The 25,722-nt window shown below is 59.2% G+C and overlaps 4 protein-coding genes and 1 long non-coding RNA gene across 11 annotated transcripts; 3 read left to right on the top strand and 2 right to left on the bottom strand.

Annotated features, from left to right (window-relative positions):
* Positions 1-22: 22 nt before the first annotated feature.
* On the top strand, positions 23-3,681 carry ENKD1 (enkurin domain containing 1). Of its 4 annotated transcripts, XM_067719914.1 has the most exons (8): positions 23-223; positions 453-552; positions 649-843; positions 1,411-1,583; positions 2,592-2,717; positions 2,817-2,980; positions 3,081-3,217; positions 3,307-3,681. In XM_067719914.1, the coding sequence occupies exons 2-8, from the start codon at positions 468-470 to the stop codon at positions 3,465-3,467; spliced, it is 1,041 nt and encodes a 346-aa protein (XP_067576015.1). In that variant the 5' UTR covers positions 23-223; positions 453-467; the 3' UTR covers positions 3,468-3,681. The 4 variants fall into 4 exon arrangements, with proteins under 4 accessions (XP_067576015.1, XP_067576016.1, XP_067576017.1 ...); XM_067719916.1 differs by lacking the exon at positions 23-223 and having other exon boundaries at positions 242-552; positions 3,081-3,221; positions 3,307-3,473; XM_067719913.1 differs by lacking the exon at positions 23-223 and having other exon boundaries at positions 246-552.
* Positions 3,682-3,867: 186 nt separating this feature from the next.
* On the bottom strand, positions 3,868-5,721 carry PARD6A (par-6 family cell polarity regulator alpha). 2 transcript variants are annotated; one of them, XM_067719917.1, is made up of 3 exons: positions 5,588-5,721; positions 4,989-5,211; positions 3,868-4,751 (listed from the first exon to the last, which is right to left on the bottom strand). In XM_067719917.1, exons 1-3 carry the CDS (start codon positions 5,648-5,650, stop codon positions 3,997-3,999), a joined length of 1,041 nt encoding a protein of 346 aa, XP_067576018.1. In that variant the 5' UTR covers positions 5,651-5,721; the 3' UTR covers positions 3,868-3,996. The 2 variants fall into 2 exon arrangements, with proteins under 2 accessions (XP_067576018.1, XP_067576019.1); XM_067719918.1 differs by having other exon boundaries at positions 3,868-4,748.
* Positions 5,722-5,732: 11 nt separating this feature from the next.
* Positions 5,733-11,838, top strand: ACD (ACD shelterin complex subunit and telomerase recruitment factor). 2 transcript variants are annotated; one of them, XM_067719903.1, is made up of 13 exons: positions 5,733-5,843; positions 6,425-6,911; positions 6,994-7,127; positions 7,280-7,373; positions 7,460-7,536; positions 7,647-7,691; positions 7,807-7,841; positions 8,000-8,151; positions 8,230-8,326; positions 8,413-8,499; positions 8,692-9,065; positions 9,195-9,286; positions 9,368-11,838. In XM_067719903.1, exons 2-13 carry the CDS (start codon positions 6,813-6,815, stop codon positions 9,444-9,446), a joined length of 1,365 nt encoding a protein of 454 aa, XP_067576004.1. In that variant the 5' UTR covers positions 5,733-5,843; positions 6,425-6,812; the 3' UTR covers positions 9,447-11,838. The 2 variants fall into 2 exon arrangements, 1 of the variants encoding a protein (XP_067576004.1); XR_010939170.1 differs by having other exon boundaries at positions 5,799-6,911; positions 9,173-9,286.
* On the bottom strand, positions 9,521-22,984 carry CARMIL2 (capping protein regulator and myosin 1 linker 2). 2 transcript variants are annotated; one of them, XM_067719901.1, is made up of 39 exons: positions 21,849-22,984; positions 21,499-21,593; positions 21,355-21,405; positions 21,057-21,119; positions 20,833-20,957; positions 20,613-20,704; positions 20,338-20,408; positions 20,150-20,223; positions 19,930-20,005; positions 19,741-19,829; positions 19,524-19,618; positions 19,359-19,445; positions 19,165-19,277; positions 18,973-19,050; positions 18,766-18,842; positions 18,575-18,679; positions 18,320-18,389; positions 18,086-18,167; positions 17,891-17,987; positions 17,752-17,809; positions 17,451-17,623; positions 17,095-17,257; positions 16,913-17,014; positions 15,397-15,525; positions 15,204-15,317; positions 14,877-15,037; positions 14,714-14,801; positions 14,382-14,531; positions 14,127-14,262; positions 13,494-13,729; positions 12,546-12,646; positions 12,100-12,463; positions 11,891-12,013; positions 10,959-10,995; positions 10,745-10,816; positions 10,390-10,611; positions 10,153-10,233; positions 9,763-9,840; positions 9,521-9,684 (listed from the first exon to the last, which is right to left on the bottom strand). In XM_067719901.1, exons 1-39 carry the CDS (start codon positions 21,886-21,888, stop codon positions 9,572-9,574), a joined length of 4,281 nt encoding a protein of 1,426 aa, XP_067576002.1. In that variant the 5' UTR covers positions 21,889-22,984; the 3' UTR covers positions 9,521-9,571. The 2 variants fall into 2 exon arrangements, with proteins under 2 accessions (XP_067576002.1, XP_067576001.1); XM_067719900.1 differs by having other exon boundaries at positions 11,891-12,010; positions 19,165-19,445; positions 20,150-20,408; positions 21,355-21,593.
* Positions 18,039-22,964, top strand: LOC137215150 (uncharacterized). Its single transcript, XR_010939171.1, has 3 exons — positions 18,039-20,205; positions 21,078-22,010; positions 22,262-22,964. It is a non-coding gene; the product is annotated as an uncharacterized lncRNA (long non-coding RNA).
* Positions 22,985-25,722: the final 2,738 nt, after the last annotated feature.

Raw genomic sequence — 25,722 nt, 5'->3', positions numbered from 1 at the left:
TGGAGGGCGGACCCTAGACTGGTAGACCGTGAGCTGACCCCGGAGAAAGGCCGGGTTGCGAAGGGCAACTGGCAGCCGGTCTGGCCCCACCCTCAGCTGGAACTACAAGCCCCAGAAGGCTTTGCGCCAGGGGCATTGGCCCCTGACCTCAGGGACGGAAACCACTGTTACCTGGCAACAGCAAAGAGGTCGGGTGGCGGCAGTGGGCGGTGAAACTGCTTGGGTGAGTACCCTGCCCGGGTGAGGAGGGGCTGCCAGCGGGGCAGGGAAGTGGGCTGAGAGCGGAGGTGGCGAGCGCAGGCCAGGGTCGGGAGGCGGGGCGAGGGCCAGGAACGCAGGCAAGGCGGCACAGCTGGGGTCAGGGCCCGGGTCCAGGGAGGAGGTACTGGGCTGAGGAAGGGGGTTCGGGGCCGGAGATGCGTAGCCCGGCAGGCCTCGGTGCATTGTTGCAGAAGGACGACGGCGGCATGTGCGAGGGTCCTTCCCGCATCTCGGGGCCCATCCCCCCAGACACTACGCTCTGTCCTGACTACTACCGGCGGCCGGCCTCGGGTGAGTTGTGGGGTGCCTCACCCTGGCGAAGCCAGAGCAAGGGTCGGGCCCAGCTCCACCATTGAACTCTGCGCTCCGCCCCGTCTGGCCTCTCAGCCCAAGGGCGCCTTGAGGGAAGCACGCTGAAGTTGAGCCTGCTGACTCCGGACCCCGACCTAGACGCCACCCCTCCCCGCGGACCCCGCATCGGTCCCGGAGCCCGAGAAATCCTGGAGCGTGGCCGGCGCGGCGTGGGTGGCGTGCTGCTGCAGCTCGGGGGTATTTCCCTAGGCCCAGGGGCCTCTCCCAAGAGTAAGTTCTGGACAGAAGGGACGGGGCGAGTCTGAAGTCAAAGCTGAGATCAAAAGCAGCTGCTTCTCCTTCCCTGAGGAAGGCTTAGGCTTTACCTCTCTGACTGTTAGTTTCCCCGACTATAAAAGTCCTCTCTTCTTCCTCGCAGGAGAGGACTAGATGAGGTATCCCCCAGAAAACCCATAGCTCAGCTTCATTAATTCATGCATCAATGAAAGGTTGTTTCTTGAGTGTCTCCTGTGTGCCAGGCCCTATAGGTGCTAGGAAAACAAGGTTGGAGAAGAGCATCATCGAATCAAGGTGAGAGACAATAAACAAGTGAACTGGTGAATATGATATGCAAGATGATTAATGGTATACTTCGCAATAAAAAATGTAGAAAATCATCAGGAATAGAAGAAGATAATTACTGTGTGAGGAAGGGAACAAGGTGACGAGGTGGACTTAGATGGAGATGTCAGGGAGATCCTTCTGTGGGAGGCAGGGTGTGGGCCTGTGTGTTCTCTGTTGTGAGTTGGATTGCATGGGCTGTATGTAGGGCAGAGCCTGGCAACATCTTTTCCCCAGGGAAGGACCCTAAAGACCATGAGAAGGAGAACCTGAGGCGGATCAGGGAGATCCAGAGGCGCTTCCGTGAGCAGGAGCACAGCCGGGAGCAGGACCAGTCCAGGCCCCTGAAGGCTCTCTGGCGCTCACCCAAGTATGACAAAGTGAAGTCCCATGTCAAGGCCCAGCTGCAGGTACCTGCCTCAGGCAGCCAGAAGTATTGCCCATCTTTTTGACAGTTATACTCTGATCTGAGTTATGAGGAGGGTGGAAAACCGCAGGGAACTAAGGTAACAGGGGACTAAGAGATAGCTGGTTCTGCTGCAGAGTGGGGCTGGCGGGCTTTCTCAGGAGTGATGATGGCTGGGTGATTCTGAGGGGCAAGTAGGAATTAGGCCAGGGGAGGATGGAGGAGAACATTCTATAGAGATGGAACCTCACGGATAGAAGTCCTAAGACCAGAGGGAGTGTGGGCAGTGGGGATGCTGTGTTCAATTCACTGTGAGGGAAGAAGAGCGTGAGGTTAGGCCAAGAAGTCACCTGTACCCACATCATAAAGGGCCACATAATCCACTTCTTACCTTTATTTCTAAGGACGATGGGAAGGGCAGGGGCAGGGGTATGTATGGTGGTAGGATTCTATCTGGGTAGATAGTGGCACCACTTCTCTGTCCACGGGTCTGAGACGGAGAGGCAGGATTGAGAGAAAAGACAATGAGGTCATATGTGGATGTGTTGAATCAGGAGCATTTATGGGACTCGCAGGGAGTGGGAATATGTCCAGCAAGCAGGTGGAGAATCAGATGCGGATGTCAGGAGTGAGACCCAGGAGTTATTGAGGATCTGGCAGAGGACGATGAGACCAGGGAAGTGACCCTGGATTTGAGGGCTTGGAGACCAGCTGTTGGTGACCTTGGTGGGGACAGAGCCAGAAATCTTGGCTAGGAAGGAAAGAAAAAAGAAATGGTGGCTGAAGCCAGGACTGAGATAGAAGGAGGGGTATTTGTTTTCTTAAAGATGTGAGAAACACACATGTTTAAATGCTGATGAGGAGAAGTCCTCCTTCATGACGAAGGAGGCCAATTCCAGAGGACTGGTGATAGAGAAAGATCCTGAAAGGCAGGAAGGGCAGAGTCTTGGTCTTATGGCTTGAGACCCTGACCTCAGCCTGACTGATCCCTCTGCTATGCCTTGGCCTACAGGAGCCCAGCCCTGCCTCTGGGACAGAGCCTGCCCATTTCCTGAGGGCACATTCCCGTTGCGGCCCTGGGTTCCCACCACCCCGTGTCCCCAGTCCCCAGCTAACCCCACCAGGTCCCAATGCTAAGGTGAGAGGATGTGTGAGGGCTGGGAGGTAGGGCAGGGATCCTGGGGAGGTTCAGGGGCACAACACAGTGCTACCTCATCATGCTTGCCATGTCCTGCAGGGCCCAGGCCCAAGTGTGGACTTCATTACCCACAATGCTCGCACTGCGAAGAGGGCCCCCCGGCGTCATTCTCGCTCGCTGCAAGTCCTGGCACAGGTGCTGGAGCAGCAACGGCAGGCCCAGGAGCACTACAACGCCACACAGAAGGGTCACGTTCCCCATTAGTAGGTCCTACTGCCCAACACCCAGGGTAAGGGACACTTATGGTGGGTGGGAGCCAGCATCTGCCCTGGGATTATCAATCCTGAGTCTGTTGCATCGCAGCTTGTTGGAGCGGAGGGATCTGTGGCGGCAGGAGGCTGAGGCCCGTCAGCACAGCCAGCCGGACCCGGCCATGCCGCCTGGCCACACTTGCATGCCTGAGAACCAGCGGCTGGAGACACTGAGCAATCTGCTCCAGAGTGAGTATGTGGCCAAAGGAAGCTGGATGGGGAACCCACTGGGGACCATGCTCCCCTGCCCAGCACTTACTGTTCTGGGGCCCCTGTAGGCCAGAGCCAGCTGCTTCATGAGCTGGTGCTCTTGCCTGCTGGGGCGGATTCACTGAGAGCCCAGAGCCATCGTGCTGAGCTGGACCGGAAGCTGATGCAGGTAGAGGAAGCCATCAAGATCTTTTCCCGCCCCAAGGTCTTTGTGAAGATGGATGCCTGAGCCCTTTTATGGGGATAGAGTCAGGGGTCTCACTGAGGATCGCTACATGGTTATAAAGGGCAGGACTGGGCCCCATCATAGAGTGGAGTTCGAAGACAGGAGCAGTGGGTGGGCAGTATCCCCAGAGCACTCTTCCCAGTCACTGGTGGCTGTGGAAGGGCCATCCCAGCCTCTTAACCCCTTTGTCAAAATTAAACTTTTTGTACACAGTGGAGTTTGTTTCCATAAGAGCTTTTCTCACCCTAGAAATGCCAAGCCTGGTGTCCTTCCTGCTGATTGACTACAGGAAGGTTTCTCTGCTGCCCTTATCACTCCTCCACTCCTGCCTCATGTCCAGGCCAGAAGGCAAGATTGTGAGATCAAGGAGGAGGCTAGGGCTGGGAAACAGAAGGACCATAACTGCATTTGTAGAAAACCTTTAATGTTCCCCAGACTGAGAGGGCCCCATGAGCAAGCTAAAAAACCCCACTGGGGAAGTCCCTGCCATGTCCCAGCAGCCGGGAAGGGCAAGGGGCTGCATCTTTGCCTGTCAGAGGCTGAAGCCACTACCATTTCCTTGAATGCTACTCCCCCAGCCAGAGCTGGCCTGCTCCTGATCATCCAGGGAGGGCAGAGAGCTGCGGGCATCAGGAAGTAGGCGGCTTGGGCGCAGGTCCCAGCATGGAGGCCCTTGAGACAGCCCATTGGAACAGGGAGGCTCGCGGTTCTCAATGATCAGATCGCTGCTGTCATCGTCGCTATCAGGCTCAGCAGGCCCAGGCCCAGCAGAAGGAGGCCCTGTCAGACGCCCAGATGCCCCACGCACCACATTATTGCGCTGATTGGCTGGCTTGACAGTGACAATGAGGTTGTGGCTGTTCGCGACCATCATGTCTGTTACTTGGTCCAAGGTCTTCCCAGCTACCTCAATGCCATTGACCTCGAGGATCTCATCACTGACTGCCAGCAGCCCTGTACTCTCAGCCAGGCCCCCTCGTACCAGGCGGGAGATGAAGATGCCTGGAACCCGTTCCAGGCCCTGGGGAGCTACGCGCACACTCATGCCATCTCGGATGTAGAAACCCAGGGGGCGGTCGGAACCATGCTTATGCAGCCGCACCCGTCGGTGGGTCTCAGGCAGTAGGTCCACATCTATGACTGAAGAAACCTGGCGGAAATCTTGTGGCAGGCTGATTAGCAGGGGTGGCCGCGTGCGCAGGGATGCCACTGGCCGAAGTAGGAGCCCTTTCTTGCGCCGCTGCAGAGAGTTGGAGGCAAAGGCCAGGCCACTGGAATCAGCTTCTGCTGCAGGAGAGGGGGACGCTGAGATCAGAGACCCTGCTTTCCCATTTGGGCCCTTTTCCATCAGGCCAAGGCCTGAGGAAGGGGGCACTGTAGCTACTTCCTGCCACTTGGAGGTCAGGCCAAGGGCAGGGACTGCAGAGGGTGAAGCCTGGGCACACTGGGCATGGACTAACCCTTCTAGACTTGCCCTGTCACCCTACCCCACAGAGGCTGCCCACTGTACCCCATCCTCCTCACCCCGCTTCTGCACTAGCAGGCGCAGCGGCGGGGGCCCACTGGCCAGGGCCCGGTGCAGGCTGTCGTCGTTGGTGAGGGGCAGTAGGTTGCCGTGAGCATCCGTATAGCCAAGCAGCACGTCCAGGCCCGGGATCTGGTGTACCACACGCAGCAACCGAGAGAACTCTTGGAAGCCGCTCACCGAAGCGCGGGGCAGCGCGAAGCGTCGGAACTCGGCATCAAACTGGAGGCCGGGGTGGGGGGGCGGGGAGGGGTTAGGATGGAGTCCGTGCCCTTTCTCACCACGGGTCCGAAGGTGGCAGGGGTGAGAAAGACAGGGGGGGGGCTTCACAACAGCTGCAGCCTTGCACCCAGTACAAGGGACGCTGTCCAAGGTCTTCTCCCCGCCCTCAGGTACCCAGGCCACAGAGGGACTCTTGAGGCCGGCAGTAGAAGGAAGGAGGATGGATGGGGGAAAGCGAGAAGAAAAGCCGGAGAATGGGACGTGGAGGATGGAGGAGAGAAAAAGGTGGTGGGGACCAAGGAGTCAGGAAGGGGAGAATGAGGGAATTGGAAGCTCCTAGGGCCGAGGCCGGAGCCGGGGCTGGAGGGGCCCTTACTTTGCTCTTCACCTCGACGATGCTGTCGGGACTGCGTGCTGGAGTCCTCTGCGGCCTGGCCATGGCGGGGCCAGGCGGGCCGGGGATGATGCCCCAGGCGGACCGCCGAGGCGCAGGTGCACAGCCCGGCCGGCCCGCGCCGCCCCGCCCCTGGCGGTAGCACTCGCCCCGCCCTCCTGTCCGGACCGTGACGTCAAGAGGGCAGCGACGGGGAGTTGAACGCGGAGTCCACGTTTCCTAGGAAACGGAGATAAGGGTGGGAGAATCTTTGCGTCCTTCTACGTCATTACGCTACGGTCCCCGCGTCCCGGGAATCTGGGGGAGGGGCTTGGCCAATCCGAGGGGGGAGAGAGGGAAGTATTTGTTGAATGCTGTGTACTTTTTTGTAATTTATCATGTTAATCTTTTTTAAAATTAATTATTTTTTTGGCTGTGTTGGGTCTTTGTTGCTGGGCGCGGGTTTTTTTCTAGTTGCCGCAAGCGGGGGCTACTCTTTCGTCGCAGTGGGCAGGCTTCCCATTGCGGTGGTTTCTCTTGTTGTGGAGCACGGGCTCCAGTGGTTGTGGCACGCGGGCTCAGTAGTTGTGGCTCACGGGCTCTAGAGCGCAGTCTCAGTAGTTGTGGCGCACGGGCTCAGTTGCTCAGCGGCATGTAGGATCCCGGACCAGGTTTCGAACCCGTGTTCCCTGCATTGGCAGGCGGATTCTTAACCACTGCGCCACCAGGGAAGCGTGAATGCTATGTACTTTTATTTCCACTGGCCTAACAAGACTGCGCATTTTGTAGATGAGGAAACTGAGTCACAACAAATAATTGCTGAACTCCTTGGGGTCACAGGCGTTGAAGTGGCTTTGAGCCACCCACTCGGACCACCCTTGGCTGCAGCCTCAGGCCCCAGATCCTTCCCACTCCATCGGAGCCAGCCCTTGGCCCCTTCCTGCCCAGTGCCACAGGAGTCTTGAAGAACGGCGCAAACGCCCGGTCGCTGCTTGGAGAGATGCTCGGGTAAGAGTAAGCAGGACAGCATACAGTTGAACCAACACGGGTCTGCAAACAAGTTCCCGAATAGGACGCGCTCGTGCGCACGCGCGGGCACGCTCATGGGCGGGACCTCGACCTCAGGTCCCGCCCAGCCGCCGTACATTTCCTCTTCCGAGGAGAGGCGGGGCCGCAGCGCCCGCGGGAAACGCGGTCCCGGTTTGCTCGGCTGGCAACAGCCGCGGGAATGGCAAGCTTGGGGAGTTTGGTCCTGCGGCCTTGGATTCGAGAGCTGGTTCTAGGGTCAGAGGCACTCTCAAGCCCGCGGGCGGGGCAGCTGCTCAAGGTGAGTCCCCACCCCGTTCTCAGGGCCCGGAGACCAGTGCTGGGCCCCGTGCGGTGGGTTTGACGCAGGTCGTCGCCGTCAGGTACTGCAGGAGGCCGAGGCCCCGGGCCCGTCCCGCGCTCCCGACACGTCTGAAGGGGCCACGCTACTTGTGTCCGACGGGACCCACAGTATTCGATGCTTGGTGACGCGGGAGGCTCTGAACGCCTCGGACTGGTGAGAGAGGCTCCGCGGAGCCTGGGAAGATTGGAATCCGGTGGGAGAGCACGAGCCTTGAGCCCGAAGTGGGCGGGTTTCAGGAGGGCGGGCCCCAGGCGGGCGGGGCAGTGTTCAGGCAAGCGCGTTAGTGAGGATCGCGCTCGCTGCAGGGAGGAGAAGGAGTTCGGTTTTCGAGGGGCAGAAGGCCGGCTGCTGCTACTGCAAAACTGCGGGGTCCGCGTCCAAGTCGCCGAGGCAGGCGCGGTGAGTGGTGAGGCTGGCTTCGGTGGGTTACTGGGCCCGACTTCCTGACAACTCCTGAAACCCGGTCCCTGAACTCACCTCTCCAGCACGCGGAGTTCTACCTCCAGGTGGACCGCTTCAGCCTGCTGCCCACGGAGCAGCCCCGGGAACGGGTGACTGGTTGGTAAGTGATGCCTCCACCCTCCAGCTGTACTCCCCACCCAGGCCTGGCTGGCGTTGGCATAGGCCTTGGGCTCCTAGTTATATTGACTGCTTCCTACTTCTCCCTCCCAGCAACCAGGACCCGGATGTGCGGAAAAAGCTCTATGACTGCTTGCAGTGAGTTTGGGGTTGGGCTCTTGGGTCAGGTGTGGTTCGGTCAGGGAATGGAAAATCTGTGTTATCAGATAGGCTTCAGGATTTTTTCTCAGGCTTGTTCCCTCTGTTTCTCTAGGGAGCACCTTTCAGAGTCCACCTCCCCCAGTGCAGGTACTTATAGGGGTTGGTCAGTTGCCCATACTCCCTGAAGAGTGATCTCTCCAGCCATCAGCCCTCTGCTTCCTTAATAAGCTCTTCCCCCCCCCCACCCCCCACCCCCAGTTCCTCTTCTTTGAGCTTCAGCCCATCCCCGGGTCCTCTGTCCCTAGGCCTTTCACTGTCCCAACTTCTGGATGAGGTAGAGGAGGACCAGGAGCATCGGGGGGCGCTAGTGAGCCTGGCTGAGAGCTGTCTGATGCTGGCAGGCCCTTGCACAGCACCCCCCCTCACCCACTGGGCGGCCTCGCGCTGCAGAGCCACGGTCAGTCTGGGGCTTCTCTTGGGAAATGTCGGAGTGGGGAGTTGGGCAAGGGCCAAACTGAATGTTCTCATCCTACAGGGAGAAGCTGTGTACTCTGTCCCCAGCCTATGGCTGCACATCTCTGAGAATGACCAGCAAATCCTGAGCTCTCTGGGCCCAGGTCAGAGGGCACAGGGTAAGGAGGACTGGAGAGGTCAAGAGGGGAGTGAGTGCCTGCATGCCCAGTGCCCTCCGTGCTGATAAGCCTCCCCTGACCGCCAGGCCCTGAGCTACCCCCACCACACCCGGCTCTACAGGACCTATCGCTGACTCTCATCTCCTCTCCTCCTTCCTCACCCAGTTCCTCAGGTAAGCTGGTGCTCAGGCCCCATGCTCTTGGTGTTGTCTATCAGTTAGATGCCTGGGCTACACAGGATGCTGTGAAAGCGTGCACAGCTGGGTGGGGAGGTGAACACAGTTCCTGCAGGCCTTTGTTCACAGGTCATTCAGCTAGTCTGAGCTGAGAGGTCTGTGCCCATGGTGAGTCCCCTTCCTCCTCAGGAGCCCCTGCCCTACCCAGCCACATGCTGTCAGAGGAAAGTGGTGCCAGTATCAGCCTTCTACCTGCCTTGCCCTTGGCTGCTGCAGACCCAGCGCAGAAGGGCAGCTCCCAGCCCCTGTCAGCCATCTGCTCAGCCCATGGCCCCCTGCCCCCCAGTTCTCCACACCCCAGCCATGTACCCAACTCCCCACCCCTGAGCTGCACCCCAAGTCTGTCACCCCTTGGCCATGCCCCCAGTCTACACCAAGCCCCTGTAACCATGGCCCAGAGACCTAGTCTGGAGTTCAAGAAGCTAGAGTTACCCCCTAAGACTCGGCAGCCCTCTCCAAGGACAAGAACCACCAAGGAAGCCCTGGAGTCCAGCTCTGTCTGGGTGAGCATAGCACCCCTTACAACTGGAGGGTAAAATGGGGCTGGGCTGGCCTTGGATGAGGTTAGGGGCCTTTTTGGCCTTTAGGCTCCTTTTTGGCTCCTCTCCAGACACAATACCCGCCCCCTTCAGGACCCCGCAAAGACGCATCGTGACGGTTCTGCCTTCCAATATGAGTATGAGCCACCCTGCCCCTCCCTGTGTGCCCAGGTCCAAGCTGCCAGGTGAGTGCCTGGGGGGTGCCCCCACTCTCTTGGTTACCCGTCCCAGTCTCCATTGGCTTACAACCATGGTTCTCTTCCCAGGCTCCCTCCCCACCTTGTGGCCTGGGCCTTGCACTTTCTGATGGAGCCACAGCCAGAGGCTGAACTAACCCAGGTGTGAGGGGTCATGAGCACGTGGGAGGATGCGTGCACGGGTCCGTGCCTGGGGGTGGATAAACAGGGCTTCACACCAGCTTCCTTTAAGTTTTTTAATAAAATAATCTCATGCGGCAGGAAAGGAGAAGGTCAGGGGTTGGGGCCGCCGCCTCTTTGGTCTGTGGCTGGGGATGGTGGGCTCCGCTCAGGGTCTGAGGGCTCTGTAGACTGTGGGGGTAGAGGCTCGGCTCCGAGGCCAGATCCTGCACAGGGAGAGAGGAAGGGTCAGGACTGGAGTGAGCAGGCCTGCCGCCCACCCAACTGGCTCCAGCCCCCTTTACCTATGCTTGGAGATGGAGGTGCCTCAAGCTTTGGCCTGCGCTTGAGGACAGGGGAGCGCTGCAGCCGCCGGGGCCGTTCTGAGGGATACAGAAAGACTTGGGGAGGGTTGCTAAGGGCTTGCTGCCTGTCCTCGACCCCCACGCACACTTGCCTTCAGAGCCTCCCCCTTCCCCAGCATCCTCCCACCCCTGGCAGAGGTTGCTTTTGTGGAGGTAGAGCCAGGGCTAGTAGGAAGGGCTTCTCAGACCCTTGCTCCTGGCCTCTGGCTCCCTGATTTCTCAACCCCTCACGCCACTGGTGGCCCCCTGCGAGGACCAGAGCCTCGAAGGGAGCCCCCCCTCCCCCATCTCCTCCTGCACTCAAGCACACATGGAGGTGTCTCCCCTCACCAACAGGGGCCTGGAGCTGGTCCTCATGCACAGACACTGCTCGTCGACCCGCCAAGAGAGGCCTCGGCCTCAGCTGGCCATCTGGGGGAGGCCAGGGTATCAGGGTATGGTCCCAACAGCTGCCCCCGCTCCAGCCCTTGCCTCCCACCTTCAGGGTCTCCAGAGGAGCTGAGTTCCCAGCAGGGACTCCTCCAGGCCCTAGCCCAGTATTGGGTGGGGGTTAGGGTACCTGCTTACCTTCATTCCTGGAGCCTAAGCAAGAATCCTCTGGAAGGCCCAGGCTGTCTGGGGAGGGGCTGGCTCTTCGGAGGCTTGGGCTGGGACAAGGGGAGGGGGGGCCTGGACCATCCTGTTGACCCCAGCCACGGCCCCTGAGCTCTGCATTCAGCTGCTGCCCTAGTGTCTTCCAGGTGGCAGACTCGGGCCCCTGGCCCCCTGGACCAGGTCTGCATGAAGGGTCTGCAGGGAGAAAGGTGTCGGCCAAGACCTGGGCCAGGCGTCGGAAGTGAACCTGACCAATGGTTTGATCCCCTCCAGCCTGTCCCTGCATGACCCCGCATGACCCCCAACATATACAGTGGCCCTCACTCACCAGCAGACACAGAGTGGGTGCGGGACTTGATCGAGATGGGAGGAGCCTCTGTGGAACTGTCCATAATGTCACCTGCAAAGGCAGGGCTAGGGGCTTAGGCTTAGTGAGGGGAAGAAAAACATGGCTATTCCCACTCTTCTGCCAGGGAGAGCAAACCCCTTGGGGTCTATCTCCTCCCCAAAAATGTACTGCCCTAGACCAGGGTCCCACTTACCATCCGAGCCAGCCTTCTTGATCTCTCCATCTTTGCTCTGTAGGAAATAGGGAAGTTAAGTTTGATCCTGTCCCACCCTCGTGCTAGCCTTGTCCTTTTATTCATTCTTGTTATAACCGCCACTAAATGCCCACCGTGGGCTGGGCAAGAACATGGCAAACCCAGTCCTGGTCCTCTTGGAGCTCAGTCTGTGATGGTGGACAGTTAACACACAGAAGCATATGCAAGCACAGACACAGAAAGTAATTTCTTAATTCTGTGATTCACTTTCTATACCTTAATGTTTCTAAATTCAAGCTGAGTTTCACTTCATTTGTGTTTCTTATTTTCCTGAAGTTATTAAAGGGATAGTCCATAGGGTGGTGGTTTTTATTAGGAACTGCGATCAGAGAGTGGCATTAGCAGGGGGGCCATGGAAGAGAGTGAAGGAAGGCCCACAGGGAAATACAGGGATGGATGAAGAGGGACCTGGTGTAGCCCATGGGTGGGGATGAGAGGCTGGAAGTGGGGCAGGGAGGAGTTCCAGACAGAGGAACCTGTGTAGAGGCTCTGAGATGAACCGGGGTTGAGAGCAGCGAGGTGAAAGCAGTGACCAGGGCTGAGACCCCACTGGGCCTTGAGGCAGGATCAGGAGTTAGGGCAATGTCTTGAGGGAGGAAGCCCCTGGAGGATTTGCTGTTTCAAATGCAGATGGCAAAGCCAGATGTCTGTTAGATCATCTGTTAGACCATCCACTTCAAGGAGGAGGTATCAGTGGCCTGGGTCAGGGTAGAAGCCAAGAGAGAAGAAAGGTTGACTCTGATGACTTTTATGGGGAGGGGAAAGAATCGACAGACCTGTCATGAGTCTCCTGGTCACATAAATCACCCACACAAAACAAGCTACGTGTCACCTGCCTCCTCACTTCCCACGTGTGTCCCTTCCCAGCTCACTTGCTTCCTCTTGCCTTCGGCACTCCCGCTGCCTCTGCTCACGCCAATCCTCTGCAGCATCACTTGTACTCGCTGTTCAAAGGTTGGGGCCAGCTCTGTGTCTCCCCGCTCCAGGGGCTGCTGCTGGGGACAGAGATACCTGAGTGGGGAGAGAGCCCACTGCCCTCACTGTTCCTGCAGAGCCTTCACTCCCTGTCACCAGGCCTCACCTTGTCAGGTCTGGCACCCAACGTTGTCTCCTCCTCCTCAGCAGGTAGCAGTATCATGGAGTAGGCCTTGCTTTCCCGAGTGTACCGAGGCCGACTCCTGCGGGTAGGGTCGGGGCTGCTGGTGCCCCCCTCAGCCCCCCCAGCCTCCTCACCACGGCCAGGACGGGCTGGTGGCCGAAGCAAGTCCCCAAGTGTGGTTTTTCGAGAGCGGGGAGCTGCCCCAGGGCTGGTCTCTAGATCAGGCCGTGACGCACGTGTTGAACGAGGCTTCTTGAAGGCAAAGAGAGTGCCCAGCTTCTTTCGAAGTGTACGGGGGACAGGGGTGGTACCCCCCTCGGCTGCCGGGTCCTCCTCGGGGGCCCAGCTGTGGGGACAGCCAGCAGTAAGTGGAAAGGCCCATGGAGCATTCCACTCTCTCCCACCCCTTGCAATTGCCCCTTACTCACAGGCGATCCTGATGGATCAGCCTTTTGGAGAAGAATTCCTCCACGCCCTCGTCCACACGGGCACTGAGCCCATTCCCTTCCTGCGGCAGGGCCGGGGGCACCTGAGGAACACCACAGGGTTAAGGCTCCAGGCTGAGTGCAACTGTGACTTCTCTCCACCTTCCTTGTCCAACGGCAGGCTCTGGGCAACTCCAGGACTTGGGAGCTGCAGTGACCCTATAGGGCTGCTGAGACAAGCTCTCCCACTGTGCAGCTGGTGGGCAGAGATGCTGGTTTCACGTACCCCCCTCGCCTGTAGTTGGCCCTGGACATAACCACTTCACACCCATGCTTGTCCCACAGAGTATCCTAAACACCCTGAACCACCTGGTCACCAGTAGGCTAGAGCCCACGCACCCGCTGGGTCACACGTTCCCACTTGCCACCCCCTCTGCTCCAAACAGTTCCCTGCAGTACCCTCCACCCCACCCCACCCAGCCTGCTGCCGGCTCAGCGGCGCCTGCTGCTGCGTCAGACCCTCTGGGGGGCCTCAAGCCGGCTCCTCCCCGCCTCTGGCCCCGTGCCCACTGCCCGCGCCAGTACCCAGCCCACACACACACCCGCACCGGACGTGCAGTAAAGGCAGGATTGTCCCCACAGCCAGGGGCCCAGCATCTTTCATTAACCCCGGGGGAGGAAGGATAAGACAGACGCCCCCTCTCACACATCTACCCATGCAGCGGCCAACCTGAGGCAGAGTCCTACACCCAAGCGCTCCCCGAACGAAATCCACACACTCGTGACCCTGCATGAGCATGGGGTGGGGGGTTGGCCAAGAAGAGGCCAGAACTCGGCAGTATGACCAGGTGGTCTTGGGCACCCACCTCCCTGCCGGCCATCACCCGTAAGGCGCAGGGCCACTCACGACCCCCAATTTCACGAGCTCTGGAGTGGGGGTAGGGCGCTCACCTGGGGGCCCCCCGGCGGCGGGCGGTGGTGGTGCTGGCGCCGTGGCCGCGGCCGGGCCCGGGTCGGATGGCGCAGGGGCTGCCCGGCGGGTGGCAGGTCCATGCGAGGCAATGGGCCGGCCGGGGGCCCAGGGGCGGCGGGGCTCGGAGAGCCACGAGCAGATGGCCCCGCCTGCGGCTCTGCATCTTCCCCCGGAGCCGCCAGCTCGGGCTCCGGCTCTGGTTCCTCAGCAGCACCTGAGGGGAGAGCACCAGAAGAGCACCAAGCGCCAAGCCCAGGGAGGTGGCAGCGGCGGCGCTAGGGCGGCGGGGGACCCGCCCAGGGCGCGGGGAGGGGCCCAGCTACGCTGCCCGCCCCCCCCACCCGCCCCTCCCCCGCCGCCGCTGTCCGTGGTGCTGAGCGCGGCCCCGAGCGGCGCGCGGCGCCGCCAAGCATGCGCATCCTGGGGGTAGGGAAGGGGTGGGGGGGGCGGGGAGGTAACGAGGTGAGAGGAGGCTGTGTCCCGGCCCTGGTCTGCTCAGGTCCCACTCTGTACTAACTGACCACAGCGGACCCCAACTTTGCACGCTGCACGGGGGTCCTGGCCCAGCCCACTCAAGGGTCAGGGAGTTCCCGGGACAGGGGTGAATGTACGTGTCCAGGTGTCCAGGTCTAATGGAACTTCAGCCCAACCTGAGTAGCTCTCTTTCCCTGGGCCCTGACTGTGAGTGGAGGGGACCAGGTGAAGACAGCGGTTGGATTCAGGCCACTTCTGTGGAGAACTGTTATCCTGGTGGGGAAGACACAAACTCAGCCTGGGGTGGCGGGGAGCTGCCTCCCCTCCTTCTACACTCCAGAACAAGATGGGAAGATCTAGGGTTCTAGGCCCAGAGTTCTAGGACCACCTACCTTCTGCTCCTCTTCATTCTCCTTTTCCTTCTCCTCAGGGAAGAAAAGACCTTCCAATTCCCCAGGCCCAAGGGGGCTGGGCTCGCCTCCATCTAGTGCCGGTATGACAGGGGGCGTTGCCTCTGTTGCCTGTTGAGCCAGACTCTCCACCTGCAATACCAGGCACCCCAAAGATGGGAGGCAGGGCCTCAGCCATAGTCGTGTCAGTGCAAAGGGAACCCTGAAATACCCCTGGGCTATCTGACCCCAGAAGACATTACAGAACCCCTGCAAGGCAGTGGCTGTGCATGTGCGTGTGCGTGTGTGTGTGTAAGCACGCAGTTCCTGCTCACCAGCCGATCCCGGGCTGCACTGAGACCCGCCACAGCCTGAGCCACAATGCTCTCTGCCAAGGTCCCTGTGACTGACAGGCGCATGTCCCTGACGGCAACAGAGGGCAAGGGTTAGTGTGCTGTCTCTACCCAGCCCAGCCCAGCCCAGCCCTATCCAGCCTACCTGAGCCTCGTGAAGGCATCTTGCAGCAGGTGCTCTGGGAGCAGCTCTGGGAGACCCCTTGAGCCTCCCAGGGCCCCCTCTAGCTGCTCCCTCCACCTGGGTCCCTGCAGCATCTGTGGGCAGAGGCTCCTTGTGGTGTCCAGTGTGGTCTGAGTGAAGTCCTGGGCAAAGGTCAGAGCATGGTGAGGGTGTGGCTGGGGCCCAGACCAATTGGCTTGAGGCCCCAACCCTCACAGAACATTGACTCAGGGGATCTCACAGGCAAGCCTATGGATGGGGGTCAAGCCTGAATATGGAGGTGGGGCTGGGGCAAGGGCACTATCTCACCTGAATGTCCCGGCGGCAGACCTCGCCCACCTGTCCCAGGAGGCCCTCCAGCTTCTGCCGCAGCTGCCACTGGTGGCTTGGGGAGCTCCCAGCCTCATGTAGAATGGGGAGAATCTGGAGGCCATGGAGGAAAAGGAGTTGCAAATTGACACCTAAGAGGGGAAGGGTCCTTGTAGTGGGAGGGGGTGCTCACACTGAGAGAGAAGTTGGCGTTTTGGATGGCATCCTCGGCCTGGTGCACAGCAGCTTCACCCTGGGGCCCAGCCCCACAGCCCAGCAACTCCACATGCTCCTGCACCGACTGACATAGTTCATTCACTTCCTGGAGGGCAAGAGGAATCAGTCTCAGCCTGGTCCCCTCCCCATCCCCTGACTGCTTCCTTCCCAAGGTCTCCAACAGGGTGAGTGAGGTCCTGAAACTGATACCATCAGGACAGCCCCTTAGGGACCCTATCTGTTCAAGGAGGGAGAGCAATGTCTCCTTTAGTTCATTGTAGGTACTTTATATATACTTCCTAAGTGTCCAGAATGGGAAGGAAAAGAGCTGTTAGTCATGTCAGTGTTTTAGAAGTTCAGTCTGTTCATCATCCAGCTAGAGGACAGATTGAGGGATGAAGAGAAATGGGAGTGAGGAGTCATGGAGGAAGGATCAGGGGCAGAGAAGGATGGCTGGGGTGGGAGTAAAGAGTGTGTGTTTGAGAGAGTCGGTCAAGAGGCAGAACCAAGGAGGTCTGTGGGGGCTTCGGTGTGGCCAAGAGAGACATGGACTGAAGCTCTGTCCACAGCATTTGGTGGGTGTGGGCACCAGCGAGATTGGGCTCCAGGGTAGAGAGGAGAGAGAGATGTGGGAGACGATGAGATCACTTGAAGACACAAAATGTGAAGCCCCTGCAGGATGTCTGGGTCACAATGCCTGGGCTCTGGAGCTTGGGAGAGAAGTGCGAATTGGGAATGGATGGATGGGGAACATCTCACCAAGACAAGGTACTGGAGGGAGATGAAGCCAGAAAAAGGGTCACTGGGTTTGGCCACAACAAAGGTCAGTGGAGAGGGGAGGGAAGCCCTGTGAATAGGAAGTCACAGGTGGGGCTACAGTTGGGGGTGGAGAGAAATGATTGAAGATTTTAAAATACCTTCTGTCTTTGACAGGGGAGCCTATTTAAATGCTTTAAGGGAATTCCCTGCAGTCCAGTGGTTAGGACTCCACACTTCCACTGCAGCAGCCCCAGGGTCAATCCCTGGTCCGGGAACTAAGATCCCGCAAGCTGTGCAGAGCAGCCAGAAAATAAAAAAATAAAAATAAAAGGTTTGTAGGAGATACACACTGTAAAGTATTTGCATAGGTGACAGGGCATATTGCTGGCAACATACTCTTAAATAGCTCAGGACAAAAAAAGTTCTGTTTGCTAGTCTTGTAATTTTTCTGTAAGTTTAAAATTAGTTCAAAATTAAAAGAAAAGAAAAAAATGCTTTAAAAAAGCAACTAGAAAAAAAAAAAAAGCAACTAGGAGTGTTATTTGGGGAAACTATTTCAAGAGCCTTTGGCTCCTCTGCCGATCAAGGAACGGGACTTGTCTGGGACAGCAGGATTCAGGCACCATGGCCCTAAGAAAGTCAGAGCCTCAGACTTATGGAGGCTCTCAGCTACCACAGCTCTCCCCATCCCCTACCTTCTGTGTGTGCTCAACGTCGAGGGAGGGGATTCTGACCTGTTCGGAGGGGTCTGACCCCAGACCTAGTGGCTTCGGGTGGGAGGTGCAGTCAGTAGAAGCGTGGTCTGCGCGGTTGTTCCGCAGGAGACAGGCTTGGATCTGGGCACAAGAGATATTGAGAACTGGTGGGGGGTGGGGCCAAGGCACAGAGGAGGGCGGGGAAGAGAGGGAACCCCCACCTGATGCACGGCACGTGCTGTCAGTTCAGGGCGGCTGCGCTGCGCCTGGGCCACATCGTTCAGTGGCAGAGGCATGGCCTTCAGGCTGCGGTTCTGCTCCAGGGCCTGTGCCACATCCAGCAGGCCCAGAGCAGACGTGTGGTTCCGGTCCCAGACCACAGACCTGGGCCGGGCCAGGGTTCAGTCGGGGGTGGAGCTCTGCAAGGCCCCATCCAACCCCGCTTGCCTTTCCATTCGTCTGGAGCACCCCTGCGCTCCACTTGCTCCGCTTCGTTCAGCTCTGCCCCTTAGCCCAGTAAGCCCCTCCATACACGCCCTCCTCCCCCATTTGGTCCCGTCCCTCTGACCCCGCCCACCGGAGCCTCGTGTTGACCCGAAGCGCCTTGGCCAGCATCTTGGCGCCGGTGTCCCCCATGGCGTTGCCGCTGATATCCAGAGCTGTCAGGTTAGGATTGGCGCCCAGGGCCCGGAGCAGGACGCTGGCGCCCAGTTTCAGTCGCGACTCAGCCACGGACAGAGACTGCAGGGGCTGGGGTTAAGAGAAAGCCATTTGCGGTTGGAGTCAGGGGTCAGCAAGCAAGGCAGGTCAGGGAGCAGGAGTAAGAGGGGTCACAGGGGTCCATCGTCTGAGGATCCTGCATGGTTCTGTGAACTCACACAGTCATCATCCTGCATGAGCTGAACAATCCGGTGCAGGACATCGTCCAGGGTCTCCCTGTGGGCAGGGGCAGCGGTTGGCGGGAGACCCGGGTGGTGGGGTGCTGTTGGGAGGCCCAGGAGTGAGATGGGGGCTCACTTGCACCGGACGTTGAAGTTCCTTCCAAGCGCCACGTGTCGCAGGGACCGACTCCTCCCGATGGCCAGCACCAGAGTCACCATGTCTGAGCCGAAGCCTGGGGGTGGCTCAGGTCAGGCACAAGGCGAGGCTGCGGGGGTGGGAGGGGTGGGAATTTGGAGGATGATGGGAGGATGGGTTTCTGGGCGGCCTCACCATTATCCGCCAGATCCAGGGAGCTCACTGCGCCAGCGTCGCACACTAAGTCTTGAATCACCTGAGCGCCGGCGGAGCGCAGCTGAAGGTGGAAGGTGGAATGAGCTCAGGCCAACAGGCCACAGGTGGGGAGGATTAGGCCCTCAACTGCCCAGCGCTTCCGCCTCGCAGCCCCAGCCCCACAGCCGATGTGTGGGCCCACTGCCCGCTCTCGTCTCTGGGCCGGGCGCTCACCTCACAAGCGCTGAGGTCCAGGTGCAGGTCGTCCATGTGTGTGTTGAGCGCGAGGCCTTCCAAAAGCGCCCTGGGAGGGAATGTCACAGGGGGTGGCGGGAGCTGGGAACAGGGGCCCTAGAGCGCGAATAGCAAGAAGGAAGGCCCAGGATGCCAGGGGGGTCATGGGTGCGATACGAGCGGGGTGAGGTGCTGGAGGCCAGGCCTGGTGGTGGCCGCAAAGACGGGGGCCTGGCCGTGGGCAGGGACACTGACCTGAGAGCGTCGGGCGGCAGCTTGCAGCCCGCCAGGCACAGGTACCGAAGCGTCTCGGCGCGGCTGAGGAAGAGCTGCAGCGCGTCCGGCGCAGCCCTGGACTTCCTGGGGCGGGGGAGCGGGAGCATTTGGCTTCCTGGCGCGGGAAGGCGGCTCCCGGCAGAGCCCCACCCCCGCCCCGCCCGCCTTACGTGCGGGAGAACACGTTCCTCGAAGCGTCGAGGTGGGTGAGGCTGGCGCAGCAGCCGCGGGACAGCGAGGCAAAGAGCTGCGGGAGGAGCGTGTGGGCTACACTGGCCGGGGGACTGAGCCCCTTCCCGCCCTGCCCTCCAGTCGACCCTTGGGCCTCAGGCCTTGCCAGCCCGACAAATCATCCCCCCCACTGACCACCCCCTCACAGTGTCCAGGGCGGTGTCAGTGCCTGCGAGATTCAGGAACGTCAGAACATTAGGACGGCTCAGGAAACTATAGAGGCCCTGGTGGGAGGATGGAGATGGGAGGGAGGGAGTCAGGGATCACCCCACCAAAAGCTTCCTGACACCCCACTGCCTGCGGCGCCCCCAATCACCGCCCTAAGGATGGCCACTCACCCCATTGTCCTCTGAGGCCCCCAGTGCCCCGGGATTCCCAGAAAGGTCCAAGTGGGTTAGGGCAGAGTCAAAGGCTGCATTGAAAGCCAGCGCCCGGCCCAGAGCCCTCATTCCTGGTGGTGGAGGAGGGGGCTCACAATCAGGCTGCCCCACCTCCCAGCTCCACCTCCCCCAGCCATCCTCAGCCCACCTACCTCGCGGTGTCAACCCAGTCTGCGCCAGGGTGAGTCTTCTCAGGGCTCCAGGATGATGCTCTAGGTGTCTGCTGAGTGCAGCCACGCCTGGAGGATGGGGGCAGCAATATGGGTCTCACCTCCTTCAGCGCCAGCCCCCGGGGGGTTCCCCAGGCTCAGCCGTACCTCGGTCATCCAGCACGTTCCCCGCCAGGCTGAGCTCCCGCAACCTGGAGCTCGTGTGCCCTGCCAGGGCCTGGGCCAGTCGCCGGACAAAGTCTCTGGGGACCAGACCCCAGATGTGAGGCTCTGACCCTGGATTCCCAACTCCTCCCCAGGCCACTAGTCTCTCCATCCCAAGCCCCCAGACTCCCCTCCCCAATCCCTACCCTGTCCCCCCTACCCCCTCAGGCCACAGGTCTCCAGCACCAGCTCCTCCAGGTGGGATGACTGACTCATCATGTGCAGAATCTGTTCCAAGACCTCAAGGCTCTGAGAACCAGAGGATGGGGGGCGCTCAGTGGGCTACACCCTGGCCCCCCAGGCCACGCCCCCACCCCCACCCCCGCCGCCGCCGCGCCTATGCTCTCACCAGCTTCATGTCCACGCAGGAGAGGCACCGGAACCACAGGTTGTAAGACAGGGCGGCCACACTCAAGGCCAGGTCCCTGGGTGGAAGAAAGGGCAGGGGCAGAGCTCAGGGCCCTCCAGCCAGATCCTAGGCCCAGCATCCCCCCTCCATGGAGAGGCTAAGGCCCAGGAATGTGGGTCATGGCATCCTCTTCTCTTCACAGACCTTGCAGGCCACTCACCGACTTCCCAGATGGCTGAAGTCGCCTAGGCTGAAATGGCGGCAGCCCTGACGATGGTAGATGGTGTCCACATCCTGGGTGGGAAGAAAGTACCTCCAACTTACTTGGGATACAAGGCATAGGGAGGGACTCAAAGCACATGGGGGATCAGATGTCTCCAGAGCCTCCAGAGAGGGCCCTACTCTCACCCACTGAATCTCCTCTCGGAAAGGGAAGCCATTGTAGTCACACAGAGCCTCGTATGTCTCCGAAAAGCCACCTGAGTTGGTGCCAGGGGTGTGATGGAGCAGGGGTGGGGGAAAGAGAGAGACAAAAGGTCAGAGATGGAGGAAGATCAGCCCGAAACTGGGTAGTGGCTGTGCCTTGAGTGGCTCTGTTCAGTTTGTGAGACCTCCAAATCCAGGGGTCAGGATGCAGGAGGGGGTCGGCTGAAAGCCCTGTGTGGCCCCACCTTGGCCCTTACCACAGGGGCTGCTGGGCGAGGTGGCCTCTGAGGGGCTGCTTCTCTCCAGCCGAGCCAGCATGGAGGGGGGCGTGGGCCTCCGGAATAGCTTCCTGAGGAGGGACATGGAGAAGGGGGCAAGGGACTTCTAGGCCCTGGGAGTGAGGTCCCCCACTGCGCCATCCAGAGCACCCCTGGCTGCCCTCCTTCCCCGCCAACCCCCTCAGTTGCTGGGCCTCACCCAAGGGTGGAGCAAGGGAAGACCTTCCTGATGGCAGCAGCGATGTGCTGGGCCAGCTGTTCCAGGGCAGCCACACCAGGAAATTCCAGGACCAGATCAGGCAGGGATTCCAGCTCAAAGGTGACCTGGGGTGGGTGGGGCAGGGGCTGGGCTCCAAGTGTGGGGCAGGTTGGGGGGAGGGGAAGACCAGACTGCAGGCCCTGGTGGGGCACTAGGGGTCTCACCTGAGGGGGTGTCTCCTGCAGCGCCATGGCCTGGACCTCCAGGTAGCTGAACGTGCAGTCCACCTGCGGAGCGCCTGGGTCAGCCTGGACTAAGGCCTGAGCCCCACCCTCTTGGGAGCCCAGTCCTTTGTGCAGCCTGGATCTCAGAGCTGGACCTGCCTACACTCCAGTCCTGCCTGCTCCCGGGAGCCCAGAGCTGTTGGAAGGGCAGAGCCCGCAAGGACACCACCACAGATGCAGCCCTCATCAAGGAAGCTGCTGGAGGGCAAAGGGGTGGCAGCTGGGCCCTGGGACTCACCCTCAGGGGAAGGCAGGTGTGGAGCAGGTAGGCTCTCCATCGCAGCAGTGCCTGAGGGGAGAGAGTGTCTGACACCCTGGGCAGGGCAAGAGCCTCTTTCTGCCGGGGCCCCAGTGGCCCTCCCAGCCTCTGCCCCCACCATACCAGGACATGACCTTGCTCAGCACCCTCCCGCTCTGGCAGCCAGGTTTTCAGCAGCAGCTCTGCCTCCTTGGGCCACAGGAATCTGGTGATCTCGCCTGTGGAAGGGCAGCCTGCTGGGCAACTGGTCCTCCCATGGAGGTCAATTCATGCCCACGGTCTGTATCGGGCTAGGGGGCCTGGGCTCATCTGTGGGCCAGCGAGGAAGGAGTGGAGTGGATTTCGGCCGCCAAGCCCTCCCGAGGAGCAGAGGGAACCGCTTGCCCGGTGCCACGAGGCACTGGGTGGGCCTCTGCTTTCTGGGGCCGCTCCGCTTCCTCCCAGCCAAGAAGGCGACAAGGGCCAGGGCTTACCTCGCAGCTCGCAGGATATGCCGTCGGGGGTCTGGGCCATGCGGCCGGCCCGGCGGCCGGGTGGCCCAAGGAGCTCCGACGAGAAACGGTAGCGGCGGGTGAGCACAGGAAGCCTGGGGCCTCGGCGCGCACTGCAGCCACCTGCTCCTCCTGCAGCGGAAGGTAAGCGCCGCTTCCTGCCAGGCCGCCCCCGGCCCGGCTCCTCCCTGCCAGGCCTCCGCGGGCTGGGAGAAGTCGCGCGGGTACGACGGTGTAGGAGGGGGGCAGATCCCAGCTGCCCGCCCGCGCCGTCGCTCAGGAGCTACTCCGTTAGGGCAGACCTGGGGAGGGAAGGGAGAGGTGTGGCCGGGAGGGTCTCGCGTGTCGCGTGCCTCTTTCGGTTCCTACCCCACTACTTCCACCCCGCGCCACAGTCCCCGCCGCGAGCACCAGGGGGCGCCGCCCGCTCGGAGATCTCTGCGGCCCGCCTCGGTCCGTCCCCTCCAAAGCCCAGCGGGGAAGATGGACAGCACTTAGGACGCAAGGGGCGTCTGTTCAGAAAGGAGCATCGGATCCCTCCTAAACCTGGAGGGCCCTATCTGTTGCTCCTAACCTGGAGTCCCTCAACCCGTCGGAGAGTCACAAACTGTTGACAGGGTGGAAAAAACACCAGATGGGCCCCACAGCCTTCTCTGCGGCAGAGGTTCCTTAGCTTTCATCAAGTTCAAGCTGGGTCAGGGCCAGAAGATGGGGGTGTACCATCAGGGGGCAGCCAGCCCCAAGGGCTGCAGGGAGGGGTGGAGTGACTCATGAGCAAGGCAATGTATGTGTGTGTGGGGTCCTCTCATGTCTGCATTCTCCCTGAGCTGGAGAGAGTTTGAGGAGGGGGGAACCACTAGGAGAGAGGCCGAGGAGGCCATCAGGTCATGGGATGCATGATACCCTATAAAAGACCAGGGACCTAGGGACTTCCCTGGTGGTGCAGTGGTTAAGACTCTGCGCTCCCAATGCAGCGGGCCCGGGTGCAACCCCGGGTCAGGGAACTAGATCCCACGTACATGCCACAACCAAGGAGCCCGCCTGCTGTAACCAAGACCCGGTGCAACCAAATAAATAAATTAAATAAATATTAAAAAAAAAAAAACCAGGGACCTAGATTCCTGAGGGTTCACAGGAGGGGATTCCATTTTTTTCTTCTATTAGTCTAATTAAACTCTATGAGATAAGGAACAGCCCTCTACCCTGCCCACAGCTCAGCCAGGCAGAGGTGAAACAACCTGAGAGGAGGTGAGAGACACTGGGCAGAGTCTCTTGGTTTCTTTCCCATCTCCAGCTACCCCTCCTCACCTTGAGGCCTGGAGACAGTGGGAGCATTTTCCAGTCATCTGACTACCACCATCCCCCACAAAATCTCATCTCCCTTTGCTGAGGTCCACCATAGATTAGGACAAAGTAGAAATTGAATAGTAACAACTTGGAGGAAGCCCCCTTCCCTAAAGCAGCAGGGCCAGGTGTGATAGCCCAGGGCCGACAGGGCAGGACTCAGCCGGAGAGGGTGCTGAGTTCCTGCCAACAGAGGTGAGAGGATGTCCTGCTCTGCTGCCTCCCAACTTGAGAGAGAGTTCAGGTTAAGACTCTCACAAGAGACCACACAGAACCCACCAACTGCTTCTAGGGTGCGAGCTCAGCAGCTCTCACACACAGTATGGCCAAGTGGCCAAGAATGAAGGTTCTGAAAGCACACTGCCTGAATTCAAGTCCTGACTCCACCTCTTACTGGCTGTTTGACACTGAGTAAGTCACAATCTTTCTGTGCAACCAGTTCCTGTTTTGTAAGCTGGAGCTATTAACTTACCTTGAAGTGTAAGGATTAAATGTTTACAGAGGTGCTCACAACAGTGGCTGGAACTCAGGGAACACTCACATTTGCCAAGTCTTACCAGGGCAACCTTAAGACTCCAGAACAGAAGGATAGAAAACCCCCCTCACTGGGATTTTTCTGTTTCGAATGACAAGAATGAGAAATACAAGAGGGAATAAGTGCCAAAGGGTTCGAGCTGCTCCCAGGTGGAGGGCGTCTTGAGACCAACAGCTGCACTGGAGGCATAAGCCCCTGTCTAGTGAGTGCTGTGAGGACAAGCAGGGGGCTGCGGAGGAGGAAACCAGGATCAGCCTGGAGATTAGGATGGGGGGCCAGGCTAGCCACATATCTCCGTAACTGCTGGCTGTCAGGGTGGTGGTGACAGAACAAGCATAACTGCTATCAGAGACCAAGTGGGACTCAGCTCCCACAAGTGAGTGACTCATGAGAGGGAGAGAGGCCTTCAACTTGTTCAAGACTGTCTCTGTGTTCTAGACAGCATGACACTCCGTGGGTGCTCAGGAAATGCTAAAAGCTCATAATGAGGAATAAGCCCCGCCTGCACAGGGTGACAGGCCAGGCTGCAGCTCCTAGAACTGCCAGGAGGCTCCCGTCTCCCGTGTGGAGTAAGAGTGTGAAGGTTTCACATTCAATGGAGTCACACAGGATGTATCATGGGGCTATGCCAATGGAGGAATCTCCTTCCGGCCTTAGCTGCATCACAATGTCACTTTTCTTGCCCCCTCCCCAACCCAAACCAACCTACTTGTAAACAATTTGAATATATACAATTAGAACAGAAAAGCTATGCTGAAGATACAGATAAACTGCTTGCTGTTCTATGAAGAGATTTTCTGTTATACTTAAAAAAAAATTGTTGGGACTTCCCTGGTGGCGCAGTGGTTAAGAATCCGCCTGCCAATGCAGGGGACATGGGTTTGAGCCCTGGTCCGGGAAGATCCCACATGCCGCGGAGCCACTAAGCCCGTGTGCCACAACTACTGAGCCTGTGTGCCACGACTACTGAAGCCCCCACGCCTAGAGCCCATGTTCCGCAACAAGAGAAGCCACAGCAATGAGAAGCCCGCACACCACAATGAAGAATAGCCCCCGCTTGCCACAACTAGAGAAAGCCCGCGTGCAGCAATGAAGACCCAACTCAACCAAAAAAATAAATAAATAAAATTAATTAAAAAAAAAATTGTTTTGGGGGGTGGGGGTGGGGCGGCTGTGTGGCTTGCAGGATCCTAGTTCCCCGACCAGGGATCGAACCCGGGCCCCCTGCAGTGGAAGCGCAGAGTCCCAACCACTGGACCACCAGGGAAGGCCCTATGCTTAAAATTTTTAAAAAGCTATGTGGCCACTGAAACAACTCTGGTAGGGGGTGCTCTGGTTCCTGGTGGCAGTGGGGGTTAGCCCATGCCTGGGATGGAGACCAAATGCCCTGACAGCCTCGGGCCACTAACATTCAGTCCAAGTTGCTGATTGCCTGGTTCACAGTCCCAAGGCTCCTGACGATACCGATTTTTCTGGGAGACCCGACTGTATGGATACCACAAACCAGCTGAAGCCTTCACACAGCTTCTCCACTGTTACTTACTTTTCACTGAAAACTGGAATTCTGGTTAAAAAACCCTATAATTATCTCGAGATCATAAAAGCTATTTATGACAAACCCACAGCCAATATAATACTCAACGGTGAAAAGCCGAAAGCCTTCCCACTAAAATCTGGAAGAAGACAAGGATGCCCTCGCTCACCTCTTCTATTCAGCACAGAATCGGAAGTCCTAGCCACAGCAAACAAGAAAAAGAAATAAAAGGTATCTAAATTGGGGGACTTCCCTGGTGGTGCAGTGGTTAAAAGCCGCCTGCCCATGCAGGGGACACGGGTTCGAGCCCTGGTCCGGGAAGATCCCACATGCCACGGAGCAGCTAAGCCCGTGCACCACAACTACTGAGCCCGTGTACCACAACTACTGAAGCACATGTGCCTAACAAGAAGCCCCCGCAGTGAGAAGCCTGCGCACCGCAA

Source organism: Pseudorca crassidens, chromosome 20 (assembly GCF_039906515.1).
Source record: "Pseudorca crassidens isolate mPseCra1 chromosome 20, mPseCra1.hap1, whole genome shotgun sequence".
In the NCBI taxonomy this organism is placed as follows: domain Eukaryota; kingdom Metazoa; phylum Chordata; class Mammalia; order Artiodactyla; family Delphinidae; genus Pseudorca; species Pseudorca crassidens.
This window is presented reverse-complemented; position numbering and strand designations above follow the sequence as displayed.